This window comes from Canis lupus, chromosome 1, assembly GCF_011100685.1.
Source record: "Canis lupus familiaris isolate Mischka breed German Shepherd chromosome 1, alternate assembly UU_Cfam_GSD_1.0, whole genome shotgun sequence".
NCBI classification, from domain to species: domain Eukaryota; kingdom Metazoa; phylum Chordata; class Mammalia; order Carnivora; family Canidae; genus Canis; species Canis lupus.
This window is the reverse complement of record NC_049222.1, coordinates 88,647,925-88,671,181: the sequence shown is the minus strand read 5'-3', so window position 1 is coordinate 88,671,181 and position 23,257 is coordinate 88,647,925. Positions and strand designations below refer to the sequence as shown.

Here is a 23,257-nt window from a genome sequence, read left to right as displayed (position 1 = left end):
TTATTATTTTTATTGAGAAATGTATTTAGTACAATGATTTTTCTTTTAAAGATTTTTATTGATTTATTTGGGAGAGAGAGAGAGCACAAGCAAGGGGAGAGACAGAGGGAGAGGGAGAAGCAGACTCCCCACTGAGTGGGGAGCCTGATGCGGGGCTCCATCTCAGGATCCTCAGACCATGACTGGAGCTGAAGGCAGATGCCCACCAACTGAGCCACCCAGGCACCCCTGATTTTTCTTATTTACTACTTTACTTGCATTCTATAGAGTGTGATATATTTTTATTGTGATTAGAGACCTCTCTTAAGGGAAAAGAATACAAAATTAAGAATATGAAACTAGGTACAAGGCCTTGAAAGGGGTACATGTAAGTGAGGGGCCATCACACTTGAATTTTACTACCATCACAGTAAATCCACCTGTTTAAAAATAAGGCTTGAGGGACACCAAAGTGGCTCAGTGGGATAAGCATCTGCCTTCAGCTCAGGTCATGATCCCAGGGTCCTGGGATCAAGTCTCACATCGGGCTCCCTGCTCCATGGGGTTTGCTTCTCCCTCTCCCTCTATTCTCTCTCTCACAAATAAATAAATGAAATCTTTTTATTTTTTTAAAAGATTCTCTCTCTTCCTCTGCCCCTCCCCCACCTCCCTCTCTAAAAGAATAAGTAAATAATAAAAAAATAAAAATAAGGCTTGAGATTCATGAATGATTTTTGTAGTTGGAATTTTGAGATGAGTTAGTAGTCAGGGAAGACTTGCCACGTGAGTAGCAAGAAAAAAGAACGGCAAAGAGAATGAGCTGTAGCAGTATGCAGAGCTTGTGCTGAGCAGTGGGCGGAATTAATCTCTGTAATCTTTACCACATGCCTGATTGCTTTACTGTTACCATTTTATAAGTGATTAAAAGGAGTTTCTGAAATGTTAAAATACTTGCTTCGGATCACACAGTCGGTGAGATTAAATCTCGCCGAGTCCAGCCCAGAAGCCTATATCTCACTACACACACCAACCACATTGTTGGTGCCCAGAAGGGACTGGCCATGTGCTCTTCCCACCTGCTCCAACAGCAGCCAGTTTAGGAACTGGTATCACAGCCACCAATGATACAGCATTACCTATGGCATGGGACTGAGCAAAGCACGCTGACGGACTGTATCAGTCATCTCTTGCTGTGGAACAAATGACCCTCAAACAATACGTAGTAGGGCAGCCCCAGTGGCGCAGCAGTTTAGCGCCACCTGCAGCCCAGGGCGTGATTCTGGAGACCGAGGATCAAGTCCCGCATCGGGCTTCTTGCATGGGGCTTGCTTCTCCCTCTGCCTGTGTCTCTGCCTCTCTCTCTCTCTCTCTCTGAATGAATAAATAAATAAATCTTTAAAAACAAAAACGAAAACAAAAAAACAATACATAGTTACTACATCATAGGCACTGAGCATCAGGAACCTGGGAGCAGCTTGGCTGGATGGTTCCGGCTTTGGGTTGGTCATGAGGTTGCTGTCAAACAGTCAGCTAGAGCGGCAGACTCATCCAGGACCGCAGGATCTGCTTCCAGGCCCACTCACGTGGCTGTGGACAGGCTTCTATTCATCATTGGCTATCACCTGGAGACTTTAGTTGCTTACTGTGTAGACCCATCCATGGGGATGCTCACGGCATGGCAGCCAGCTTCCCCCATAGAGTGTGATCTGAGAGATGGAGAAAAACTACACAGAGACCCCTCAGAGGGAAGCCACAGGCTTCTTCTATCATACCTTGGAGGTGCCATTCCACCACTTCCGTTTGTTAGAAGCCAGTAAGTCCAGCCTGCACCCTCAGGAGGGGAAGTAAGCTGCACCTATTGAAGGGAGGCGTACCCCAAAATATGTGGATGTGTTTTTAAAACCACCACAGTACTGTTGTGTGTATAGGAAGCCTTCAGACTTTAGCTCTGCCACGGGACTTCTCCCAGGGTTATTTTTTCTTTAAATATTATATTTATTCATGAGAGACACACAGAAGCAGAGTCACCGGCAGAGGGACAAGCAGGCTCCCTGTTGGGAGCCCGATGCAGGCCTCAATCCCAGGACCCTGGGATCATGACCTGAGCCATAGGCAGAAGCTCAACCACTGAGCCACCCAGGGCCCCCCTGGGGTTTTTGCTTAGACTGAGATCCTCCTCCAGAATCCACTCCTTGCTCTCCCTGGAGATCTAAGCCTCTCCTCATCCTGTGGGATAGAGAGAAAAGCTCACCTTCATTGATGCATCATTCACTCACTCAGCAAATACTAACCAATGACAACTAGATATTGGGTGCAGCTCCGGGACCTGGGATGGAGCAGTGACCAAACACATGCCATCCTTGTGCTACTGGGGCTTATATTTGAGTGTGAGGAGCCAGATAATAAAGAAATGACTAAAATAACAGCAACAGTAATAAGAACTATGAAGAGAAATAAAGCACAATGAAAGGACAGGAGGTGACAGGTGTTGCTGCTCCAAGCAGAATGAACAGACGAGGCCATGCTGCATTGTATCAGATGTGCTCAGAGAAATCCTCTCTGCTGAGGTGACATTTCAACAGAGACCTGACTGAGAGGAGATGAGCCACGTGGCCACTAGGAGAGGACACAGCAAGGGCAAAGGCCCTGGGGCCAGAGTGGTCTTGGCATGTGTTCCTGAAATATTCTGGCTGCTGGGTGGTGGAGGAGGAAGAGAGAAGAGAGAACAGAGGGCAGGAGGCTGCTGTAGTTACCCACAGAGTGGAAACGGTGGTGGCTTGTTCTAAGGAGGACGCAGGAGAAGTCCTGAGACACGGTCAGATTCAGATGCAGCTCAAGAGGCGGTGTCGCTGACTGAACACAACGGAGCCAACTGGTGACCACTCTGAGCACACTGTGTGCTGTATACCGTGTGCCAGGCCCCATGCTGGGCATGCTGGGTAGACAAGTGAGCAAGCCGGACGCAGTTCCCGCCCACATGGCACGGCCTGCCGGGCAACATGGGTGACAAGTACTGGAGGCCTCACAGGGCAGTGAGCCAGTCATGCGGGGTAGGGCCGCGGAGGACCGTGCGGGATCTGCATGGGCAGGAATGGGGTGGCCGGCGTTACAGGCAGACGACGAAGTCCTGCTGCGGGGCGGGGGGGAGGCTGTGTTTTGAAGGCCGTTGGTTCCAGAAGCAGGGAGGAGCTGCAGGAGATGAGGCAGGATGAGAGTTAGAAGCAGGCTTGTAGAGACCCTGCAATGCCAGGCTGGGTGGTTGGATTTGATGGAAAAAGCCCCGGGAAGAGCCCACAGGCCCCATCCAGCATGGGTTGCAGTGGAAAAAAACTGAAAATGCGGATCCCCCCACCCCGTTGAGATGTTTTTGCTAATACTATCAGGGTAGGAGTTAATAATAAAGATAATGGGACGCCTGGGTGGCTCAGGGTTGAGTGTCTGCCTTTGGCTCAGGTCGTGATTCCCGGTCCGGGGATCGAGTCCCACATCGGGCTCCCCATGGGGAGCCTGCTTCTCCCTCTGCCTGTGTTTCTGCCTCTCTCTCATGAATAAGTAAATAAATCTTAAAAAATAAAACAAAAATTAATGATCGCAGTACAATAGAAAAACAGCGAGGAAAAGTTGAAAGAAGCCTCATGCCCAGCAAACAGAGGAGTTAAATTTTATGTTAAAAGGTTTTCAGGTGGTGTGTGTGATAGAACAATGTGTAGCCAGTAAAGAATGTCTTCAAAGGCATTCTGAATGACACGAGGAGGAGTTTACAATATAATGTCAAGTAAAACAGAAACAAAAAGGATCTAGGAACTATAGCGCAGCACACAATGCACAATGGGCGGAAACGCAGCAAAATGTTCATGATTCTCTCTAGGCACTGAGAATATCTGTGATTGCCCTTTCCCTTTTCCTACTTTTCTAAATTTTTTTGAAAAACCTCACAGGAATATGCAACCCTTTTGTAATCAGAAAAATGGCTTACGTATAAAGATTAAACATGGATTTTTAAAATTTATTTAATTTTTTAAAGATTTTATTTATTTATTCATGAGAGACACCGAGGCAGAGGGAGAAGCAGGCTCCCTGCAGGGAGCCTGATGTGGGACTCGATCCCAGGACCGTGGGATCACACCCTGAGCCGAAGGCAGACACTCAACCACTGAGCCACCCTCCCTAAATATGGATTTTAAATACAGGCTCGCCTAGCACGATTGAGAAGGGCAGCCCTGAGAACCTGCTCTGGAGGACTAAGTTCTTTGGAGACAGGATTGTCAAAACTCTGGGGCTACCTGGATGTGGAAGAGAGAGGCAAGAGTCAAAGATGTGTATTGCTTCCTTGCTCGCTTCTCCTTGGCAGCAGCCAGAGCAATCCTATTAAAACATAAATCGGATCAGTTTCCTCCTCTGCTCAAAACCTTTCGATGGCTGCCACCTGGCTCAGAATAAAAGCCAGAATCCTTTGAGTACCTTACAGCACCCCCATGTACCTACCCTAGGATTACCTCTGACTTGGTGGTCTTACCCTCTCCCTTCCTCCCACCCTCTCCTCCGGCTGCCTCATTGTTTCTGAACATGCCCCAGGGCCTTTGCACCTGCCATCTCCTTGCTTGGAATGCTTTTTGAAATCTCTGTGTTTTGCCCACTCACATGTTTCCTTCTCCGTGAGGCCTTTTCTGGCCATGCTCCCCAAAACTGCAATCCTCTGGCACTCCCATCCTTTCATTGCTTAATATTTATCCCTAGCACACATCCTAACTTAGTGTAACTATGTATTTTTACTTATGTAAGTTGTTTGGTTTTTGTCTCTTCCATTGGACTATAAATTGCAGGAGGGCAGAGGTTTTGTTTTGTTCACTGTGGCCTCCCCGGCCCCTGGCACAGGATTAATACTAAGTGAATGCTTGCTGACTGAATCACCGTAATCTAAATAAAGAACCCAGAAGTTCCACTTACTCTACAAAGATCATCAGATTTGCCATTGTGTAGTCAGAGGCACCGGATGGCTGGACCTCTGACAATGGTAAATTCTCTTGGTTCATTTAACGTCTCCATTTCCACGTGATGTATTTGTTGGTTGGTTTCTTTGTTTTTAGGAACAATGTCACTCTTCGTGGCTTGGAGATTGGGGTGGCAGTGGGTTCCAGAAGCAGGGACTCTGAGAAAGGGGAGGATGGATGGGGTCACCGGTGCTCTGTGGACCGAGGGTGCATGGAAGTATCGTCCACGGAGCGCCTGCTCCAGGGCCGTGCCCTGGCCGCTCCTTCTGGTTGGGGAACTGCAGGCACTGGCCGTGGAGGTTCAGGCGTCAGGATCCAGCATCCACTGAGAAGCTGCCCTTGGGCTGATGTCACCACCTCGCTGGGGTGAGCTGCTCTTGGGGCTCCCTGGGCATCCAGAGCTGTGGAGCAGAGCTGTGGAGTCCCTGAGACATACCACCTCCTGGCCAGATTGGTGGGGACCCCTGGAATCCAGGCCAGTGAGCGCTTCTACACAGGATGGAAGGTTCTGGAATTGGGGTGGCATCAGTGGAGATCCTCTTTCACCTCCAGGCCCCAACTCAATACCTTTTCTCCACCTAATCCACCTTTTTCTGAAAGTCACTTGAGCCAAGCCTCAGAATGGGAAGGGTTTGGTCTCCCCCGACCCTCCCTTACCTACTATACGTAAGCCAAGGTAACATCAACGGGCTATTTTCTTTTTTACTAAAGAGAAATTTGGGGGCTCCGTCGGTGAGGCGTCTGCCTTTGGCTCAGGTCATGATCCTGGGGTCCTGGGATCGAGTCCCGTCTCCGTGGGGAGCGTGCTTCTCCCTCTCCCTCTGCCTGCCGCTCCCCCTGCTTGTGCTCTCTTTCTCTCTCTGTGTCAAATAAATAAACAAAATCTTAAAAAAAAATCTGCGTAACAGAGGCCCTGAACAATCCGTGGGGAGTGACCCTACCCCGGGCCAAGTGCTCAGACGCATTTCCCTGGAAGAGCAGAAACCAGTTTTAAGGCCTTTAAGGCGGAGTCGCTCGGTTCCCATCCCGCCCAGCAGGTGGCTGCACAACATCACACGTGGGCGCACCCGTCAGGCTGGGGAGGCCCCGCGGAGACACACGGTCCCCTTGAGGCAGGGCCTCAGGGTGTCACTCGGGGCCCCCTCAGTGTCCGTTGCTGAGACAACGGCCGCGGCCGTCCCCCACGGAAGCTTCGGCGGCCAGGAGCTGAGCTGAGCACTTCGGCTGCTTTCTCTCCCTCTTCGGAGCACCACCCCCCCCCCCCCCCCCCCCCCCCCCCCGCCCCCCCGCCAAGCTCAGCTAGCGTCGGCGCCTCCACTTTCCAGGTGAGGACAACCAGGAGATGAAGCCGCTTCCCGAACGCCTGGGTGCGGGAGGGGAGTCCGGTGGGGAGGGAGCCGGGGCCCGCGGCAGAGGGCGGCCTGGGCACCCTCGGTCTCCGCACCCCCTCCCCCGCAGGCTGGAGCCAGCAGCTCGGGCGGGGGGCACTGGGGCAGTCCCTAGGGTCCTTCTTCCCGGAAAAGTGAGACGCAGGACAGATGGCCCACTCCTGTGGGCCCCGCGTGCAGCTGACCTTTCCCGGCCAAGGCCAACGGCGCCCCTCGCATCCTGCTCCTGGGCCCCACTCCCAGGTGGCTGCACCCCCCCCCCCCGACCCCCGCAGGTGACATCTTGTGACGAGCATCCTGTTTGGCGTTCCAGGTACCTGGGTGCCTGCGGCCACGCTGCTCCTCCGGGGCCGAGGGAAGGCGCTGCGTCTGCGGGGCAAGCGCCAGGCGGGACCACGGGGACATCACGCTTCTGGTACTTTGGGCAAACTGCTGACGCCTGGGGGCAGTTTGCTTCTCAGTAAAACACAGGTGACCCCCGCCCTGTGACGAACTGTCCAACGTGCCCACAGAACGTCAGTCCCAGGGGGACGGCCAGTGGGCCTGGCTGGTGCCCCCCAGCCCTGGTGAGTGGGGAGGGCCTTGCCTCGGAAAGTCACTAGGAGATGCGGGCTGTGGGGGGCTTCCGGGGGCCACGTCGGGCAGGGCGGTGGATAGAAAGATGGGCCTTGTTGACCGTGAACCGCGTCTGTCCTGGGGTTGCAGGCCTCGGGGAGCCGCGGGAGCCTGATCTGAGCCCCCAGCCCCCCGGGCCAGCGCCGGAGGGACCCTCAGCTGTTGCCCAGATGCATCCCTCCCCTCACCAGAGCCCCCTGTGCCACGACACATACCCCACAAGACTCGTTGACACTTTGACGTGTCTGCTCCCAAATGGGCCACGAGAACACTCTTAATTTTTTAAATAAAGATTTGCAGGCCGGGTCCCCACAAGTGAGCCTGGGGACGGCCCAAGCCGCCTGAAGAACTGGCCCAGAGCAGTGACGCTGGGCAGGGGTCAACCACCAGCTCTCGGGGGGAAGAATGAACCCCCTCCGCACCCCACAAGTACAGTATAAATTAACTTGCATGAGGGATGCGTAGCCCACGATGTGCAGATAATAAATGGCTTGCTCCCACGGACCCCCCCACGCAGGGCCGCCCCTGCAGCCGCAGCGGGGCTCGGTTTCCTGCCAGCTCCCCTCGCCAGGGCTCCCGACTGGGCACCCAGAGCGGGTCGGGCCGAGGCAGGTACGGCCACTGCGCAGTGGGCGGGCGGCCCTCACCTCCGGGCCCGCAGTGCAGCGCTGGCTTCAGTTCGGCTGCCGTTTTCATGTCAAGACAAAAGCGAAATGACCAGAGTGTGTGTCGCAGCGGCCTTGTTGGTGGAAGAGGAGAGTGACTTCTTGGCCAGATCGGCCGCCGGCTGGTTGGCTGTGGCGCTTTCCTCGGTTTCCCTGCGAGGCGCTGGGCAGTGGCTGCAGTCCCCGAAACGTTTCAGGTTTAATTTAGAGTCACGTTTGCTCCGCCACTTGCAGATAATTGACGGGACGAGGAGTCACGTTTGCTCTGGTCCGGGGTGTCAGGTGCTCCCGCCACGGCGCGGGCAGGGGGCAGGCTGGCAGCGCCAGGTCCCCGGGGCCACCGCGGGGACGGGGAGCTGCGGGTCCTCGGGGCGCGGGCGCGGCCGGGTGGACGCAGCGAGGTGGTGGCCGAGGCTCGGGTTACTGGTCACCTTTGTATGGGAGTGAGGCCGTTCATTTTACCCATGACCCTGTGTAACGACAAAAGTCCGAAACTCGGGCCGCGGGTTCTGGAGGGTGAAGGCGAGCTGGCTGCGGCAGGCCCGGCCTGGGGGGCCCCCACCCCGCCCCCGCCGGGAGCCGGGCGCCCCATGTCCTCTGAAGCCCTGCGGCATCCGGGGTCCGATGGAGGTTGGGGACCCTGGAAGTCAGGAGCACCCACGGCTTCCTCGGCAACCCTGTTCCTGACAGGCGAGGAGCTCCAGCCAGTCTGGAGGCAGGGAGGGAGTTTGGGGGTCGTGGGGTGGTCGCCCTATTGGCCCACCCCGGCGGGTGAGGGCGCCCACGTTCCTTCTGGTTTCCTCTTGTGATGAGGCCAGGGCCGGGACACCCCCTGCTATTTCGCCGCTGTGTGTCCTGGGGCCGCGTCTCCACCTGCGCCTCTGAGCCTCACTTGCCCTGGCCGATGGCTGTGAGGACCAGGTGTGTCCGGGGTGGAGGGCGGGAGGTTCACGGCCGTGCCCTCCACGGACCCGGGGCTGGAGCAGCGTGTCTGCGCCCCAGCTCTTCCCGAGAGCAAACTCGTCGTGGAGCTGGACACGCTCTCGTCTACAGACTCCAGGAGTGGGGGTGCACCAGGGGCTGGAGGGGGCTGCAGGGGAAGAGTCGAAGCTGTTTAGCAGGCCTTCCAGAATGTTCTGCAATCAGCCCCAGACGGAGCTGCTTCACTCTTATGTTTCCTTCTCCGTCTGTTCGGGTTTGGTCACCACGAGTGATGTGCCCCAGACACTGTGGGGACCGGACGGCGTGTGGCTTGGGAGCTGCGGAGGGAGCCCAGGGAGGCCTGCGCCTCTGGCTCTGCGGGGCTGCCTGCTGTAAAGGAGAGTGGATGTGAACGGGGGCTGGGGCGGGCAGGGGTGGACGCAGAGTGGCACTGAGTGTGTCACCTGCACTTCCCAGCTCAGTGACGTGGTGACTTGTCAGAGGAGCTGCTGCACACGTACCTGGTCCAGGTCTCAGAAATGGAGATGCTGCTGGATGGTCTGTGCCCCCAGCAGCGCCCAGCTGCTGACTGACCCTCAGCAGGTCTTGGCTGATGTTTCTGTCTGCCGTCCAGATGTCACTCAAACTTCCCTTGTGAACGACCCGAATGTAGAATCTTACAGGAAAGTGAATCTGGAAAACCAGGTTCCGGCTTAGCTAAGTGGACATGGTGGAGAGCCAGCACTCGATGCTTCCGGAGGACCAAGTGCTATTCGATCCTCTCGTCATATTTTTTCAGGTTCCTATTCCTCGGCCTGGAATATGCTTCCCCTGCTGTGGGACCTGGAAAACTCCTACGCTATCTTCAAAACCCCCCAGAGACATCCCTTCCTCTGAGAAGAGTTCCCTAACACTCCAGGACTAGTTCTGGACTTTGCACATCACGACCGCCTCTGTTGTACATGTGAGATGCTTCAAGGGCACGTCTTTCCTCTTAAGGGGGACGAGCTGTGCCTGTGACAGCTGGAGAAGTAGTTGCCCAGGTTGGTTAATTAACTTGCCCAGGATGGCACAGAGAGACTATAACCAATATAATACCTGGTTATACTTTGAATCCCTGTCCGTGACTTTTCTAATTATGAGCTGCCCTGACTAGAAAGCTGAGAAAAATTTGGCCCTTGCTCATCAGAGACTATGAATTGGAGGAGAAAGAGGGCTGCGATGTGGTCAGGCGGCTGGTTAAGATTACCCACAGGAGCAGATCGGGCAGTGGGCTCCGGGTGAGGAGCTCCAGGCGGCAGCAAGGCTGTGCGTCCCACCCGGCGCAGGGCTGCCCTCAGCCCTGCAGCCTAGCAGAAGGCATGGGGAACCAGCAGCTGGCTGTGCTCTTCGGCCCTCGCCAAGACTCTGCAGGTGGCCCAAGGCCAAGGTCACAGCACTCTGCTCCCCAGTGTCTCCAGGCAATCCAGTCCTGGCCAGGGGGGAGACGAGGCCCCCCGTCCCTCCCCCAGCAGCTCCCAGGGAGTGACGACTCACTGTGTGGCTTCTAGCAAGTCCCACTCCTGGTCTGGAGAAGGGCCTGGGAAGTGGCTGAGATTCCTCACTCGCTCACCCGTGTGGTAGCGCAGGTGGTCGCGGGGATTAGTTCGCATGTGATGCCACCAGATGGCGCCAGATGCCAGCCCCTGCCAAGTTGGTTCCCTATTGAAAAGGGGTGGTTTCAGGGAATGAGCGTGAGCTGGGCGTGTGTGTGTGTGTGTGTGTGTGTGTGTGTGTGTGTGTGTGTTTGCAGGGAGCGCCAGAGTGCTAACAACACCCTACATCTGCCGGCGTCACCCTACCTGGCGGAGTTCATCTCCAGCTCGTCGCTAGCCACGCTGGCCTCCTACCCTGCCTCCCGCGCTCCCTGCAAGATCTGGCCTCAGGGCCTTTGTGTGTGCTGTCCCTTCAGCTTGGGACGCTCACCCCTTACACATCCGCCGGGACCTCCCACATTCCCTCGCAGTGAGGCCTTTCCTAGCCATCCCATATAAAAAAAACTCCCATACCCATCCCATGCTTTATTTTTAATAGAAACACTGTGGTAAAATATGCCTAACAAAATTTTACTGCTTTAACCACCTTTCAGTTTAAAGTCCTGTGGCATTAAGTACATTCACGCTGTTGTACAACCCTGTCCACCATCCATCCCCAGGGCTTTTTCCGTCTTCCCAAACTGAAATCATGGATCCACTGAATGATGGATCCCTCTTCTCCCCTCCCCCGGCCCTGGCAGCCAGCGTTCTTTTTTCTCTCTCTGTGATCTGACTGCTCTAGCTTTCTCATTAAAGTCACACAGTAGATGTCCTTTCGAGACTGGTTTATGTCACTTAGCATAACGTCTTCAAACTCCATCCATGTTGTAGCCTGTGACAATTTGCTTCCTTTTCAAGGCTGCATAATATTCCCCCTCTCTCCTATTTTGATTATTCATTCGTCTGTTGGTAGATGCTTGGGTTGCTCCCACTCCTGTGAGGAGGAAAGCTGGTATGAATGTGGGTGCTCTTTTCAAACACACTTTACTTCTCTGACAGCTCTGATCACCATCCAGCTACCCACCCTCTTGCCCCCAGCTAGACAGACGAATGGTTGCCGCTTGGTAGACAAGATAACCCAAGGATTATGGTTGTGGTGCCTTAAAGGACACGGGCCACTTAGAGTCGCTCGCCTGGCCATTTTATTCTAACATTCCTTTTTAAATGTCTGTAGACACTTGGTACCTCAAAATGCTCTTTGGAGCAGCTTTATTATTATTCTCACTTTGTCATAATGAGTTAATAAATCTTTGCTATGTGTTCATTCTGTATTTGTAGGGGAGTCGTATTTTTAACTTTTAAAAATTTATGCATTGACATTCCAGAAGGTTTTTTTTTTGTTGTTGTTGTTGTTTTTTACCAGGAAGTAAAATATGCATTTGTGGGATGAAATAAAATACATCAATTTATAATGCTCTGCCAGCCAAGCTGGAGCTTCAGGGGTCCTCGGGCCACCTGAACTGAGCAGAGACACTGCCAGCATCTCTGGGGAACCTCCTGAGCTGCGGCTGCTGCTCGTGCAGTCCGGGGGTGCATGTTTTTTTTTTCCTAAAGCAAATAACTTTATTTCTATCATTCCTTTTTCAAGAACCAAGGAAATATAGAAAATATAAAACAACACAAACAGCTGCAATTTAATTTGGGGGTCGGGGGAGGCAGGTAAAGAAGGAATGGCACAGCCCTTTAAAGCAACTTCCAGGACAGCCTGAGCCGCATCAGGTGTGTGTGTGGGGGTGGGGGCCTGAGAAGACAGGCTCCTATGTCCCAGCTTAGGCCCCAATACATCAGAATCCTCAGAGGGTGGGACCCTGGAATCTGCCTTTTTAAAACAAGTTTTCCCACTCACGTTCACTTAGCAAGGTCTCGCCCTAAAGCCCAAGGGAACTTTGGTAACATTTCCTCTCTTCCAAAATCCAGGCTGAAACCCAACTAATCCTGAACTAAAACTCAAGAACAGCACACCAGATGCCACCTGTTGTTTTTCAGGGTCTCAAACTCTGGAGGAAATACATCCCGCCTGCCACATCTTTTCCTCTCTAGGGCACCTGTCTGCATTTGGAACTGTGGCTCCACTAGTGTTTCATCAGGCCCAGCCTTATTCTCCACCTGGAGTCCTGCTTTTCTCTGTATGACAACGGGCAGGGAGTAACTCCAAGAAGGTGGCAAGAGGATCCTACGCAACGAGGTGTGCTGGTTCCTGGCAGGTGTCTTCTGCAGGGCCCCAGAGGGCTGGCGATGCCGTGGCAGCACCAGGACAGAGGGATGTATCAGTGGGGGCATTCAGGTGATGGCTGGCAAACAGCCCTCCACAGTGCAACAGAGACAGCCAGTCCCTACACCCTTTGCTGAGCAGCTGTTGGTGCTTGGAAGTCAAACATCTGTACAAACTCCGTGCTCGCAGAAAATGATTTGTACTGGTCCAATGGCTTCACTTTTCCCCTGTCTGGAGTTGCCTTCGTGGGGAAAGGGGACAGGGCACACATGTGGGCAGGCTGCAGGTCAGCATCTCCAGGGCTGCCAAGTCTTAGGTTCACTTGGGGCCGAGGCATTCCACAATCCCATTCCCCTTCATGCCATCAAAAAAGAAGAAGTTGTGAGGAGGGTCCCTTTGAGACAGGGCCTTAAAAGGCGACAGGGGCCAGTACTCCCGTGCCCTGCGTGAGCCGTGCTCGTCCCGAAAGGCTTTGGAGCCTTAGCTGACCCTCACACAGTCCCCGCGAGATGGATGGCAAGCTCGGAGGGGCTCAGTAAGCAGGAGCTCGCCGTGTAAGGGGGAGTTAGAGGACTAGAATGGAGCTGTGTGTGTGGCGGGGTGGGTGCGTGGATTTCTCTAATTCTGCAGTTGCAGGGGCGCTCAAGCAGAGAGGGGATGGCCTGGGGTGCCACCTGGGGGGGCACACACCACCCACAGCACACCCCCGGGGGGTTGCTGAGAGGTGCACGCCCGCCCGCCCACCGCTCCCACCTGGTGCTGGTGACAACAGGGGACCGCTGGGACCTTCCTCCTCGTGTGCTGCAGTATCAGCGGTCACAGGGGACCCAGCCGGTGGGGGTCACGGGACGCACCCCTTCAGAAGACGCCTGGGCTCCAGGCAGCAAGCAGGCCCTAGAGAAGGACCAGGAGGTGGCTTGCGCATGGTTAGGAGTGGGGGGGACAGGTGAGGGACACAATCTTTCCCCTACCCACGGTCCCTCCCGTCCCTTCCCTGAAACGACAGGACACCTGGCCGGGGCCAAGAGGTGATGTTTTTGTTTATTGTGCAGCAACTCTTACAGACATTAGCGTTCAATTAAAGGAAGAAAACAGACCGAATACATCACAACCCCCAAAACAGTACAGCGGGGGGGAGGGGGGACGGGCCGGGGACTCGCAGAGGAGCTACATTCAGTGGGTGTGTGGCGCCAACATTCCAGGCTCACGTGTATATATATTTTATTTATATAATTTATATTTATATAGAGAGATCATTGAGTTTTGTGTATACAAAGAACGATATTGTTACAAATACAATACTCTACTTGTCCCAAGCTTTACAATAAGCTCTATTTCACCCTCTTTACAGAACAATAGTACAAGTTCATACTCTAGGGACTGTGCTGAATATGTACAAGAAATTTCCTTCCCACGTGGTCCTCACGCACTGCCTTGATGGAGGGGGTCGGGGGAGGGTGCCAGGAGTCAGGTCGTGTGCTCCAGTTGGCCCGAACCAGGGAAGGAGCAAATGGACACGAAACTCAAAACCAGCAAGCGGCCTTGGACGTGGGAGAGTAAACATATCTAAAAGGAGGTGGCCCTTGGTTGTAAACATTGGTAACAGCCACACCACTGGGCCGCGGGACCCGAGAAGGGCTCGTGGGTGGGTTTTCAGGGTGCGGATGGTGGGGGGTGTTGAGTGCGAACGGGGGGCGGGGGCCTTGGGGGCGGCAGGGGCGATGGGGGAGGTAGTAGGTTACTCTGGGACTCTCCGAGGCCGGTGTTGGTGGGCAATGTCCAGACGCAGGCCTGCGCGCAGAGGCTCGGAGGCCGGGGTCCCGTGGGGGGCGGGGGGGCGGGTGCTCCAAGCCCCGTGGGGACAGCTCAGGGGAGGGAGCGGACTCCAGGTCTTGGTCTCTGGGGGGCGGGCCTCCTCCTCTCGTGAACCCAAGGCTGATGGTGGCTCCCTGAAATGCTCCCAGGTGAGAAGGCAGAGACAGGATGCGCTCTGGAGCATCCCGGCTGGACCAGGACGGGTAGGCGCACCTGAGAATCTGTCCCCAAAGCTGAGTCACCAGCATGTCCCAGCCAAGCAGCAAGAGTGGCTTTTTGCCTGGGCCCCGTTTGGGAAGGCTGCTCTGTACATGGTCTTCCCCGTTATCGGGGGTATTCAGATATTTACATATATAACTATATATATCGGGGTGTCAGAGGGAAGGAGGCCACCACGTCCCACGGGATTTTCCAAAACGGAGTTACTGACACTTAAGATCCTGCCTCCTTGGTTCACCAAAGGGGGGGGTCACTCCCTCCATCAGATGGGAGCAGGGCAACGAACAGACTCCACAGCCAGGCAAACCTGTAGGAGCTCCGGGCACACGCGCTGTCTGGGTGTGCGCAGCCGCGTTCATTCACAGAAGGTGCGCGGTGGGTAAACCACCTCACTGTGACGCTAAAGGATGCTGGTCTTCGGGGGTGGGGGGAGCTTACACACTGGCTTTTCCGGGACTTGTCAAACGTTCCAAAGTTTTTGTGCCACCTGTGCTCTCTCTCCCGTCCTTTGGGTGAAGATGCTTCATTGCAACGACGTTGGGGGGCGGGGGGCTGCACAGGGACGTGCCAGCGGAGCTCCCGTCTGCTGGACCGTCGTGGACAGGCCTCCGTCCAGGCGCTGGGCAGGCGGCGTGAGCGGCCCCCCGACAGCAGACAGGCCTGCGCCCCCCTCCCATGATTTTCCAAGGCTCCTGATGCCGAAAATACACCAATAATGCTTTGTTCCCACTCTTTTACCCGTTCTTTTTGGCAGAGGAAGGACCGGGGCCTGACTCTTTAGTTCTTTATATTGTCAGACACCCTGTGGTTTGGTAACTGAGATCCAGAGGCCGTGATTCTGGCTGCTGCGGTGGGCTGGCCGTGGGGCTGAGCATCCTTGAAAAGAAAGTCCAGGGGTCCCGGACTGTCCACGCCCCCGCCGCCCCCGAGAGGACATTCGTTCGGGGAGCAGCAACCCCCGTCCCTTAGGGCTTGTTTGGAACATGCGGCTCTCCTGACTCTCAGCGGCAAACAGGAGGCACAGGGATCCCAGGGAGGTGGCCGCAGGCACGGTGCTCGGGCGCGGCCTCCGCTTCCCATCTTCCTACGCTCCCTTTCCTTCTCCCCGGAGTCCCTCCATTCCACACCTACAGACACACTAGCCAACATGTGCTCGCCGAATGCCTATTTCCACAGACACACAACATAAATATCCCCGGTGCAGAGAGCAGGGACTATATTAATATCACAAAATATATTAGTTTCTCTTGCCCCGTCTCTGCTGAGGTCATGAAACGAAACAAAACAAACCAAACCAACCCGTCCCCGCCCACACGAAAACAAAATGCTCTTTGGACCCAGGAGAAGTGAAAAGTGGCTCAGAATAATATCACGAAAACACCTGTGCTGAACCAAGACACAACCTGTGACATGAGGCACCTGATGGAAACACGTAAGGCGCCACGCCACCCAAGCCAGAGCTCGCCCAGACCCGCGAGGCAGCAAGATGACGTCTCCAGGACGCACTCGGGGATTCTTAGGCATAGTGTGAGGTCATTCCTGCCGGCTTAGTTTCGTGGCTTACTCTTCTGGCCTCTCAGATGTCACATCCTGCCTCAGTGACCCTGAGCAGAGAAGAAAGCTGGGCCTGCCTGGGGCCGGGAAGCCCTGACAGCACCTGCACCCTCTTCCTCAAAGGGCACCAGTCCGGCCTTCCCAGACTCCCAGCACGTATGCGGAGTGGGGGGCACGAGGGGAGGCCCCCTGCGCTCCCTGAGCCGCGGCTGCGGTGGTGCCCGCGGAGCCAGGCCTCAGCCCCCGAGGGGGGCATCTCTCTCGGGACGGGGCAGCCCCTGCAGGCCTCACCTGCCGGGGGAGGGCCTCACGGAGAGGCCATGTGGGGTTTCCAGGGGCTCTGTGTGCCTCACCGGTGGTGGGAGGAGGCGAGGGTGAGCTACACGCACAGGAGAGACCGTGTACGTACGTGTGCGGCGGGCAGGGAGGGAGGGAGGACCTGCCCCTGTTTATCTGATGGTGGGTAACCTGGGGGCGGCGGCCCGGGGAGGCCGCCCCGGGAGGCGCTGAGCTCTCTGCCGTGAGACGCTGCCCGGGCCCAGGCAGCTCCCCTTCGACCCATGGGGGAGAAGGCTCACGTTAAAAAACACAATCGTGTCGAAACTAAAACTAGCTATAGAAGAGGCAAAAGGTTGGCTCAGAAATTCTGGGCGGAGATGTGTGGCGCCCCAAGTCGGTGGGCAGGGTAACCCTTAAAGACGCAGCGGGTGTCACCTGCGGAGACACCACCTTCCCACACGGTGACCGAAGGAGCAGCGCCAGGACCAGGGTCGGCACCACTGAGGCAGCTCTGTCCCTGCCCCAAGGGGTGCTTCCTAAGAGGCCGGCTCCTCTTGGGAAGGGGGGGCTCCCTGGGAGCAGTGACGGCCCCCCTGGGGACCCCCGAGGGCCCTTCAGGATGGTCCTGGGCTGGGCAGATACCTAGTGGGGGTGGCTGCTGCCTATCCTCAGGGCACTGCGTAGGAAACTTCCCTGGCATTACAGAAAAAAAAAAAAAAAGCAAACTGGAGAGAGAAAGAGCAAAGAGGTCTGTGGATTCTCTTTCTGTGTCGAACCGGTGCTGGGCGTGAGAGGGAAATGTCTCAGTGGGCACACAGATGCAGCACGAGAAACACACCACGAGTGAGGACAGTCCTCCATGCAAGCCGCCAGGCGGGTCGCGGCCTCAGATGTAAACGGGCTGCTCCTGGGCCGTCAGCAGTCTGTACATGGCAGCCGGCATCGTCTTCATGTGGATCTGAGGGCAGGAGGGCACGTCAGTGGGCCTGGGGCTGGGGTGGGGGCCGTGTGGGCGCTGAGCCCATGGCCCTGGGGGGGCACCGCTTCTAACCAACAGGGGGAGGCCCCCGGTTTGAAGACTTTCCCCACCGGCCACCACCAGGGACCTGACCCCGGTGGCCCCCAGGGACAGAGGAATCCACGGCTTCCTAAAATGTTTGGGGCGGCACAAGGTTTGCAGTGAAAACCAGAGGAGGCTGTTTTCCCAGTCGATGCAATATTCTTGCTCTCACCGGGGCGGGGTGTTTATTTATTTATTTATTTATTTATTTATTTATTTATTTATTTATTTTTTATTTTTTAGGGAGCAAACCCTTTCAAACCTAAGGAGAATGACAGTGGGTTGTGACTGCTCCTGCCTCCTCCGCCCCCTGCAGCTCAGCGGCCCAGGCAGCGGCCCTGGACCAGCCGTCCCGACCGCAGGAGCCCCTGCTGTCCGGGGAGCTGCCCCTGGAGGCCCCTCTGTCGGTTCGATTCCATCTCAGACTGCGGCCTCCTCAGCACGTTAACTGGGAAAACGAGACGGAACTCTGGGCAGCCCCGGAGGGAAGCCGCGCCAAAGAACCCGAGTCCCAAGGAGAAGGAGAGCAAATGATGCCGAAGACACCCGCTCCTGTTTCCCGGAGCTGCCCTCGGACGCGGCTCCCACTGGGGTAAGCCTGGCGGTCCAGTGTTTGGGACCAGACGGGACGCTCCCTGGAAGGCCTGTGCGGGGCTGCCCGAGCACGAGGTGGGGACCCCCCCACCCCAGCCCCGGCCCCGCTCCTACCTCCCCCACGGCATTGGAGAGGATGTGGACGATCTTCTCGTGTGGGGTGGCCACCACGCTCTGCCCGTTGATTTCAATGATCCGATGTCCCACGCGGACGCCGCCTCTCTCGGCTATCCCCCCTCGCATGAGGCTGCAGATCTGTCAAAGCCAGAGGTCACGTCACCCCTCACGGCAGCAGCACACGGTGGGGAGAGGGGCGGGGACGGACCTGTCCTTTCTGGACGCCCCCTCCCCGCCTTCTCATCTCTAAGAAGCTGCCGTGGTGACTCTGGGGACTTGAATCTCTTGGTTTCTTTTCACAACAAATGGGGCTTCGTGGGCCCACAGGGCCTCGCGCCCATCCTGTGCACTTTGCACGGGGTGCTGAGCTCATCCCCGGGTGTCATGGCACAGAGTTCTGACAGCTGTCACCCCGGCTGGGGCTCGGGAGAAAGAGCTGTTTGGGCCTGTCACCAGGCCGCCAGCAGTTTCAGACTCGCAGAATATTATTTCCCACATTCATCCGAGACTCAAACAGCCAACTCCATCGCCTTCGAAGCCTGCCTGCTTTTCCGGGTCACAGTGACACGGGCCAAAGTGGGGCCAGCTGGCCGGGACGCACTCCTTCCTACTTTCTCCATCCAGCAGCCCGTGTTCAAACTCACTCCTCACAGAAAGGACACTGTGGCTGGTGTCCGCTGTGGGACAGCCGGGCACTGTGCACGCGGAGGCTGTGGGCCGCTGGAAATGATCTCCCCAGGGGTGGAGGGCTCTGGGCTCAGCCTTGTAGGGCCTAGCCACCCCTTCCCCCCAAATATATTTTGAACTTACAAAGTTGACTTTTCCCTCCAGATCATGCACCTTTTCAGCCTGTGTTAGACAAGACCTGAGCGTCCTGTGACCATGCGCTGCCTGTTGTCAGAGTGTGTGGACTCTGCGGCCCTTTGGGTGCCCTGGGGTCACACTCCTCGGGTGCTTCCCACACTTCAGACAAAGCTGAGGGACCCGCTGCTGTTATACAACATCCCTTTGTTCACATCCGAACAACTTCTAAAATTATTTGAATATGAACAAAGTGAATAAGGAAAATCAGCAGATAAAAACAGACATGTGCCCCAAACTGTAAGGAGGAAGGCTGGCTCCCGTCCTAGGAGGCGGCCGAGGCCACTGAGATACAAGGGAACAGATGAAGGGGCTGCATGTTTCCACTCCAGCTGGGAGCCTCCAGGATGCCTCTATACCTTGAAACATACGTGAGATAACATTTGAACAACCTACAACTCTTAACGGACACTGATGGGGTAAAAAAATAGGGTTCTTCAGTCCAGAAAGATGAAGGAGACAGAGGGAAGGCACATGCAAAATCAAAAAGTCAAGGTCACAGACCTGAGACCCGGACTGTCATCAAAGCCCAGACTCACTGTGGTGGGTCCAGAACAAGGCAAACCAGGACAAAGAGGGAGTGGTCCTGAATATGGAATTTCTGTTTGGGACGAAGAAAAGGTTCTGGAAAGAAGAGCTAGTGGTGATGATGGTTCGCCAGTCTGTGAAGGTACTCAATGCCACCGAACTGCATGCCTAAGAATGGTTTAGATGGTAAGTTTAATGCTGTGCGTGTTTTACCACAATGAAGAAAAAGAGGAAATATGGTTTCAAGGCAGATATCCAAGGGATGAAAATTCTCTGTATCTCTAAAGTGCTATTTCAGGTTAAAAAGGCAAGGTAGAGACTCTTTGTGCATCAAAGCCCTGGGGCCGGGGCTGCCGCCTGGGCCGTGCCCTGGAATCATAGGGGAGCCCCCCACCCCTGTCCTCAGAGCTGCACAGCCCAGGGGGCAGACAGGTGGAGAGAGGATGGCAGCCCGCCCAGCCTGGGGCCAGAGGGGGACAAAGCCCTACCAGGAGCACATCCCAGACTACCTCAAGGTGGCAGCTGGGAGGGCCATGTGCACTGTCACCGAGACTCCGGGCCCAGGCTGCCTGAAGCACCTTCTCCTCTGGGGGACAGGCACGGAATTCTCCGCCCGGAGGGCATGTGTCCATGGGGGAAGCAGAGCCGGCCTTCACCACTCACCCCTCCCCTCGCTGGCGTCTTTCGGGGGCCTGCCTGGCTCTAACAAAGTTTAAGAACACACACGGGACTTCTAGAAGAACAGGTGGAGCCGTACTTACGATTCCATTCTGGACGCTGAAACCCAGCTGGTAGCGAAGGTCCGGTCTCCGGATCAGCACGGTGGTCACTGGAGGACACCTCACGATGTTCAGCTTCACCCGGGGCTGGTTCTTCAGGCCCTGAAACGGGAATGGAGCACGGTAGACACGGCCAGCAGCGGGGGGCAGCAGACATCAAAGCACAGAGGAGGAGCCCCCAGGAGTCTGCTGTGGGTGCGGGGGGGCTCGCGAAGCAGCCGATGCGGCCCGAGCAGGGACGGTCCACTGCTGACTCTACCTCCCAGGCTCCAGGGAGGTCGTTCACCCCTCACACCTGTGGCTGGTGTGTGCTGAGAGCGGGTCAGCACTGGTCAGCCAGTGGGGGAGCTGCGGCATGATGACCAGCCGGCCACCTCCATGTCGCACCCCACCGTCACCGTCCGTCAGAACCCATCCTGGAGATGAAACCAGCCGAACCGCCTGTCACTGAGCACCGACCCTTGCCCCCCACAGGAGCCGCCTCCCTCAAATCTCCTTGGCAAACTGCGAGGGTAACTATGCCCATTTTACAAAAGGCAAAACTGAGGCTCAGAGATACTAAGCAACTCACCCCTGTGTTCACCGGCAGTGGGGTCCAACCCCACTGCTGTTCTGTTTCCAAATCCAACACCTGTTTCCAAATCCAATCCAATTCGCCTGCACCACCATCCCCCAGACAGACGACGGGAGGGTGTGTGTCATTCTTGATGACGAGGGTTTGCTCAACCAAGAAGCCAGGGTGAGGATCAGAAGGATGAATCTGTGCCACGGAATCTGGGACTCTGGCCTGGCACCAGGGCCCTGGTTTCGGCTGACTTTCCCGCCCGCCGGGAGTCCAGGCCTCCTGCCCTCTGACTTCCCCACTGCCTTGGACGGACGCACGGCACTGTCCTCTCCATGTGCGAGCTCTGGCGGGGCCTGGTTTAACTTCCCACCTGTGGCACCTCTGCCCCTCTCCTGGGTGCTCGGAGCTGCTCTGGGTTCTGCACGACTGAGCCTCTGGGGGCCGCAGTTTGGCTGACGAGGACTTGGTGGGCACGCACCTGCTGGCAGCCTCGCCCGCCGCCCTCTCTGGTCTCTGCAACGTCTCCAGGAAACTTCTCTGGTTCATGAGTGATGATGTCACAGCGGAGCAGCTCTCCCCAGGCAGAGTCCACTGTCTGCACCCACCGTGTGGCCACGGGGCTCGGTGCAGGGACCCTGCTGCTCACAGGGCCTGCGCTCAAGCTGCGTGTCTGCCTCGGCAGTAGGGGGTCCTCGACGCTCTGCCCCAGCCTCCGTCCATCGCAGGCTCCTTGGGGCCCCAACAAGCGGAGGGTGACACCCTGGGGTCCCTTCCAGTTCTAGTTTTGACTTTACTACTTCCTATGCTTTTCCCGTCCTTAGCGTATTTGCCGACAATACCACCTCTTCACTTTTATGCTTAAAATTCACCCCTTTCTACAATGAAAAACAGGCTTCTTTTGGGGGGTGGCACTCAGATATTAATGCACACACGTCTGACCCCTGAACAATGCAGGGGTCAGGGCGCCAACCCCCGGGTGTAGTAGAAAATTCACATATCTAGATGTATCTGGAAACAGCCCACTGCGATCGGAAGCCTCACTGATAGCATTAACGGTTAGCATAGATTTTGTGTATGGATTCTATACTGGGTTCTTACAGGAAAGTCAGCAAGAGGGAACAAAAGGTTGCTAGGAAAATCACAGGGAAGAGAAGAAATGTGTATGGTTCTGTGCTTTCTTCAAAAACACCTGTGAAAGGGCCCCTGGGCAGCTCAGTGGTTGAGCATCTGCCTTGGGCTCAGGGCTTGATCCCAGGGTCCTGAAATCGAGTCCTGCATGGGGCTCCCCACAGGGAGCCTGCTTCTCCCTCTGCCTGTATCTCTGCCTCTCTCTCTGTCTCTCTCTCTGTGTCTCTCATGAATAAATAAATAAAATCTCTCTTTTTTTTTTAAGATAAGAAAACCCCACCTGTGATAAATGAGCCCATGCTACTCATATTTCTTTCTCCCTTGAGGGGCTCCTCCTTCTCAGGCACTGGATTCGTGAGTACTGGCCACTCACAATGTGCCAAGGTGTGTGTCAGGTGCTGGGGAGGGGGCTGCAGGCACACTCGGGGCAACCCCAACCTCCATCCCTCCATGGTCACCCGGAGGCAAACAAGAGGGAAGTATGCCCAAGAAACAAGCAAGCCTCAGACAGAGACACCAGCGAATGTTTACACCTATTAACCACTGGGGTCAGGTAGGTACATTTGTGAGTTATGGGGAAGCCTTCAGAGCACCCTGAAAAGCCAGAGAACGACTCTGTTTTCTCAACTACCTAAAAAAAGTTCACATGGCTCTGGCGGGTTCCTTTTTGAGTGCATGTGTGTGTGTGTGTGTGTGTATTGATTTAAGAGGCCTGATTTGTCCCTCAGTGAAGGAATGTCTGGATTGGGGAAATGTGCTGCAGGATGAGGCTTAAAGACATGGCCATTTGGAAGAGCCCGACCGTGCACTTGCTCTGCCCTTCCTCATCAGCGCTTCGAGCTGGGTCCCATTATGCTGGATTTCTGAGCTGCCATTTTATAGGAGATGACAATTAAGTAAGCGGTCATTCTGTCCCCAGGACAGCAGCAGAATGGTGTAGCAAATTAAGAAATACAGAGGGAGGGGAGGGGAGGGAAGCCGGGAGAAGCCAGAATGGTCTCTATAGTAACAGGGAAGCCAGACCATGATGATCCTGTGGAAGGAAGGGGAAGCAGTGCTCTAGTTTAGAAAAGAAAAAAGAAATCAGAAGGGCAGGACCATGGAGGCAATGAGCAGGCCAACTGCTCACATGCTTTGCCTACCAGTACTTGTGCCTGAGGAATTATGACAAGAGAAATAAGCTCTAGGAAAGAAAGCAATTAAAATGATTCAGTACCTGTAACTATTCTAGAAATGTATTCTATTTACACAGTTTACGCCCTCATTTTTCAAGGCGCATTGGAAGATTGGTGACATCATCACCTGGGAGCTTGTGGACAAAGACTCCCACAGAGGACCTGTGGCATCTGCAGGTCAATGGCCCCAGGAGGTGTTTGTTTTTTCTTTTCTTCTTCTTCTTCTTCTTCTTCTTTT

The 23,257-nt window shown here is 55.4% G+C and overlaps 2 protein-coding genes across 5 annotated transcripts in view; both read right to left on the bottom strand.

Moving 5' to 3' along the window:
* Nucleotides 1–576: 576 nt before the first annotated feature.
* Nucleotides 577–6,171, bottom strand: LOC102155525. The gene is made up of 3 exons (XM_038527136.1): nucleotides 4,927–6,171; nucleotides 4,263–4,344; nucleotides 577–3,168 (listed from the first exon to the last, which is right to left on the bottom strand). The coding sequence occupies exons 1-3, from the start codon at nucleotides 5,010–5,012 to the stop codon at nucleotides 2,596–2,598; spliced, it is 741 nt and encodes a 246-aa protein (XP_038383064.1). The 5' UTR covers nucleotides 5,013–6,171; the 3' UTR covers nucleotides 577–2,595.
* A 7,195-nt stretch (nucleotides 6,172–13,366) lies between these two features.
* The window catches only part of APBA1 (amyloid beta precursor protein binding family A member 1), a 197,023-nt gene continuing 187,132 nt past the window's right edge, over nucleotides 13,367–23,257 (bottom strand). For all 4 annotated transcript variants that reach the window (XM_038527133.1, XM_038527131.1, XM_038527132.1 and 1 more), the window contains exons 11-13: nucleotides 20,134–20,253; nucleotides 17,981–18,121; nucleotides 13,367–17,170 (exon numbers count right to left, since the gene is read on the bottom strand). In XM_038527133.1, the coding sequence (XP_038383061.1) occupies nucleotides 17,099–17,170; nucleotides 17,981–18,121; nucleotides 20,134–20,253 (333 nt within the window). In that variant the 3' untranslated portion in view covers nucleotides 13,367–17,098. The remainder of the gene's footprint in view (nucleotides 17,171–17,980; nucleotides 18,122–20,133; nucleotides 20,254–23,257) is intronic.

Excerpts from the sequence above, each read along its gene's own strand:
- LOC102155525 (XM_038527136.1), bottom strand. The coding sequence starts at position 5,012 with ATGAACCAAGAGAATTTACCATTGTCAGAGGTCCAGCCATCCGGTGCC. Across the intron at positions 4,345-4,926 it reads AATCTGATGATCTTTGTAGA|GATTGCTCTGGCTGCTGCCA; the intron begins GTAAGTGGAACT and ends ATGTTTTAATAG. Across the intron at positions 3,169-4,262 it reads CCTCTCTCTTCCACATCCAG|CTCCTCCCTGCTTCTGGAAC; the intron begins GTAGCCCCAGAG and ends CATCTCCTGCAG.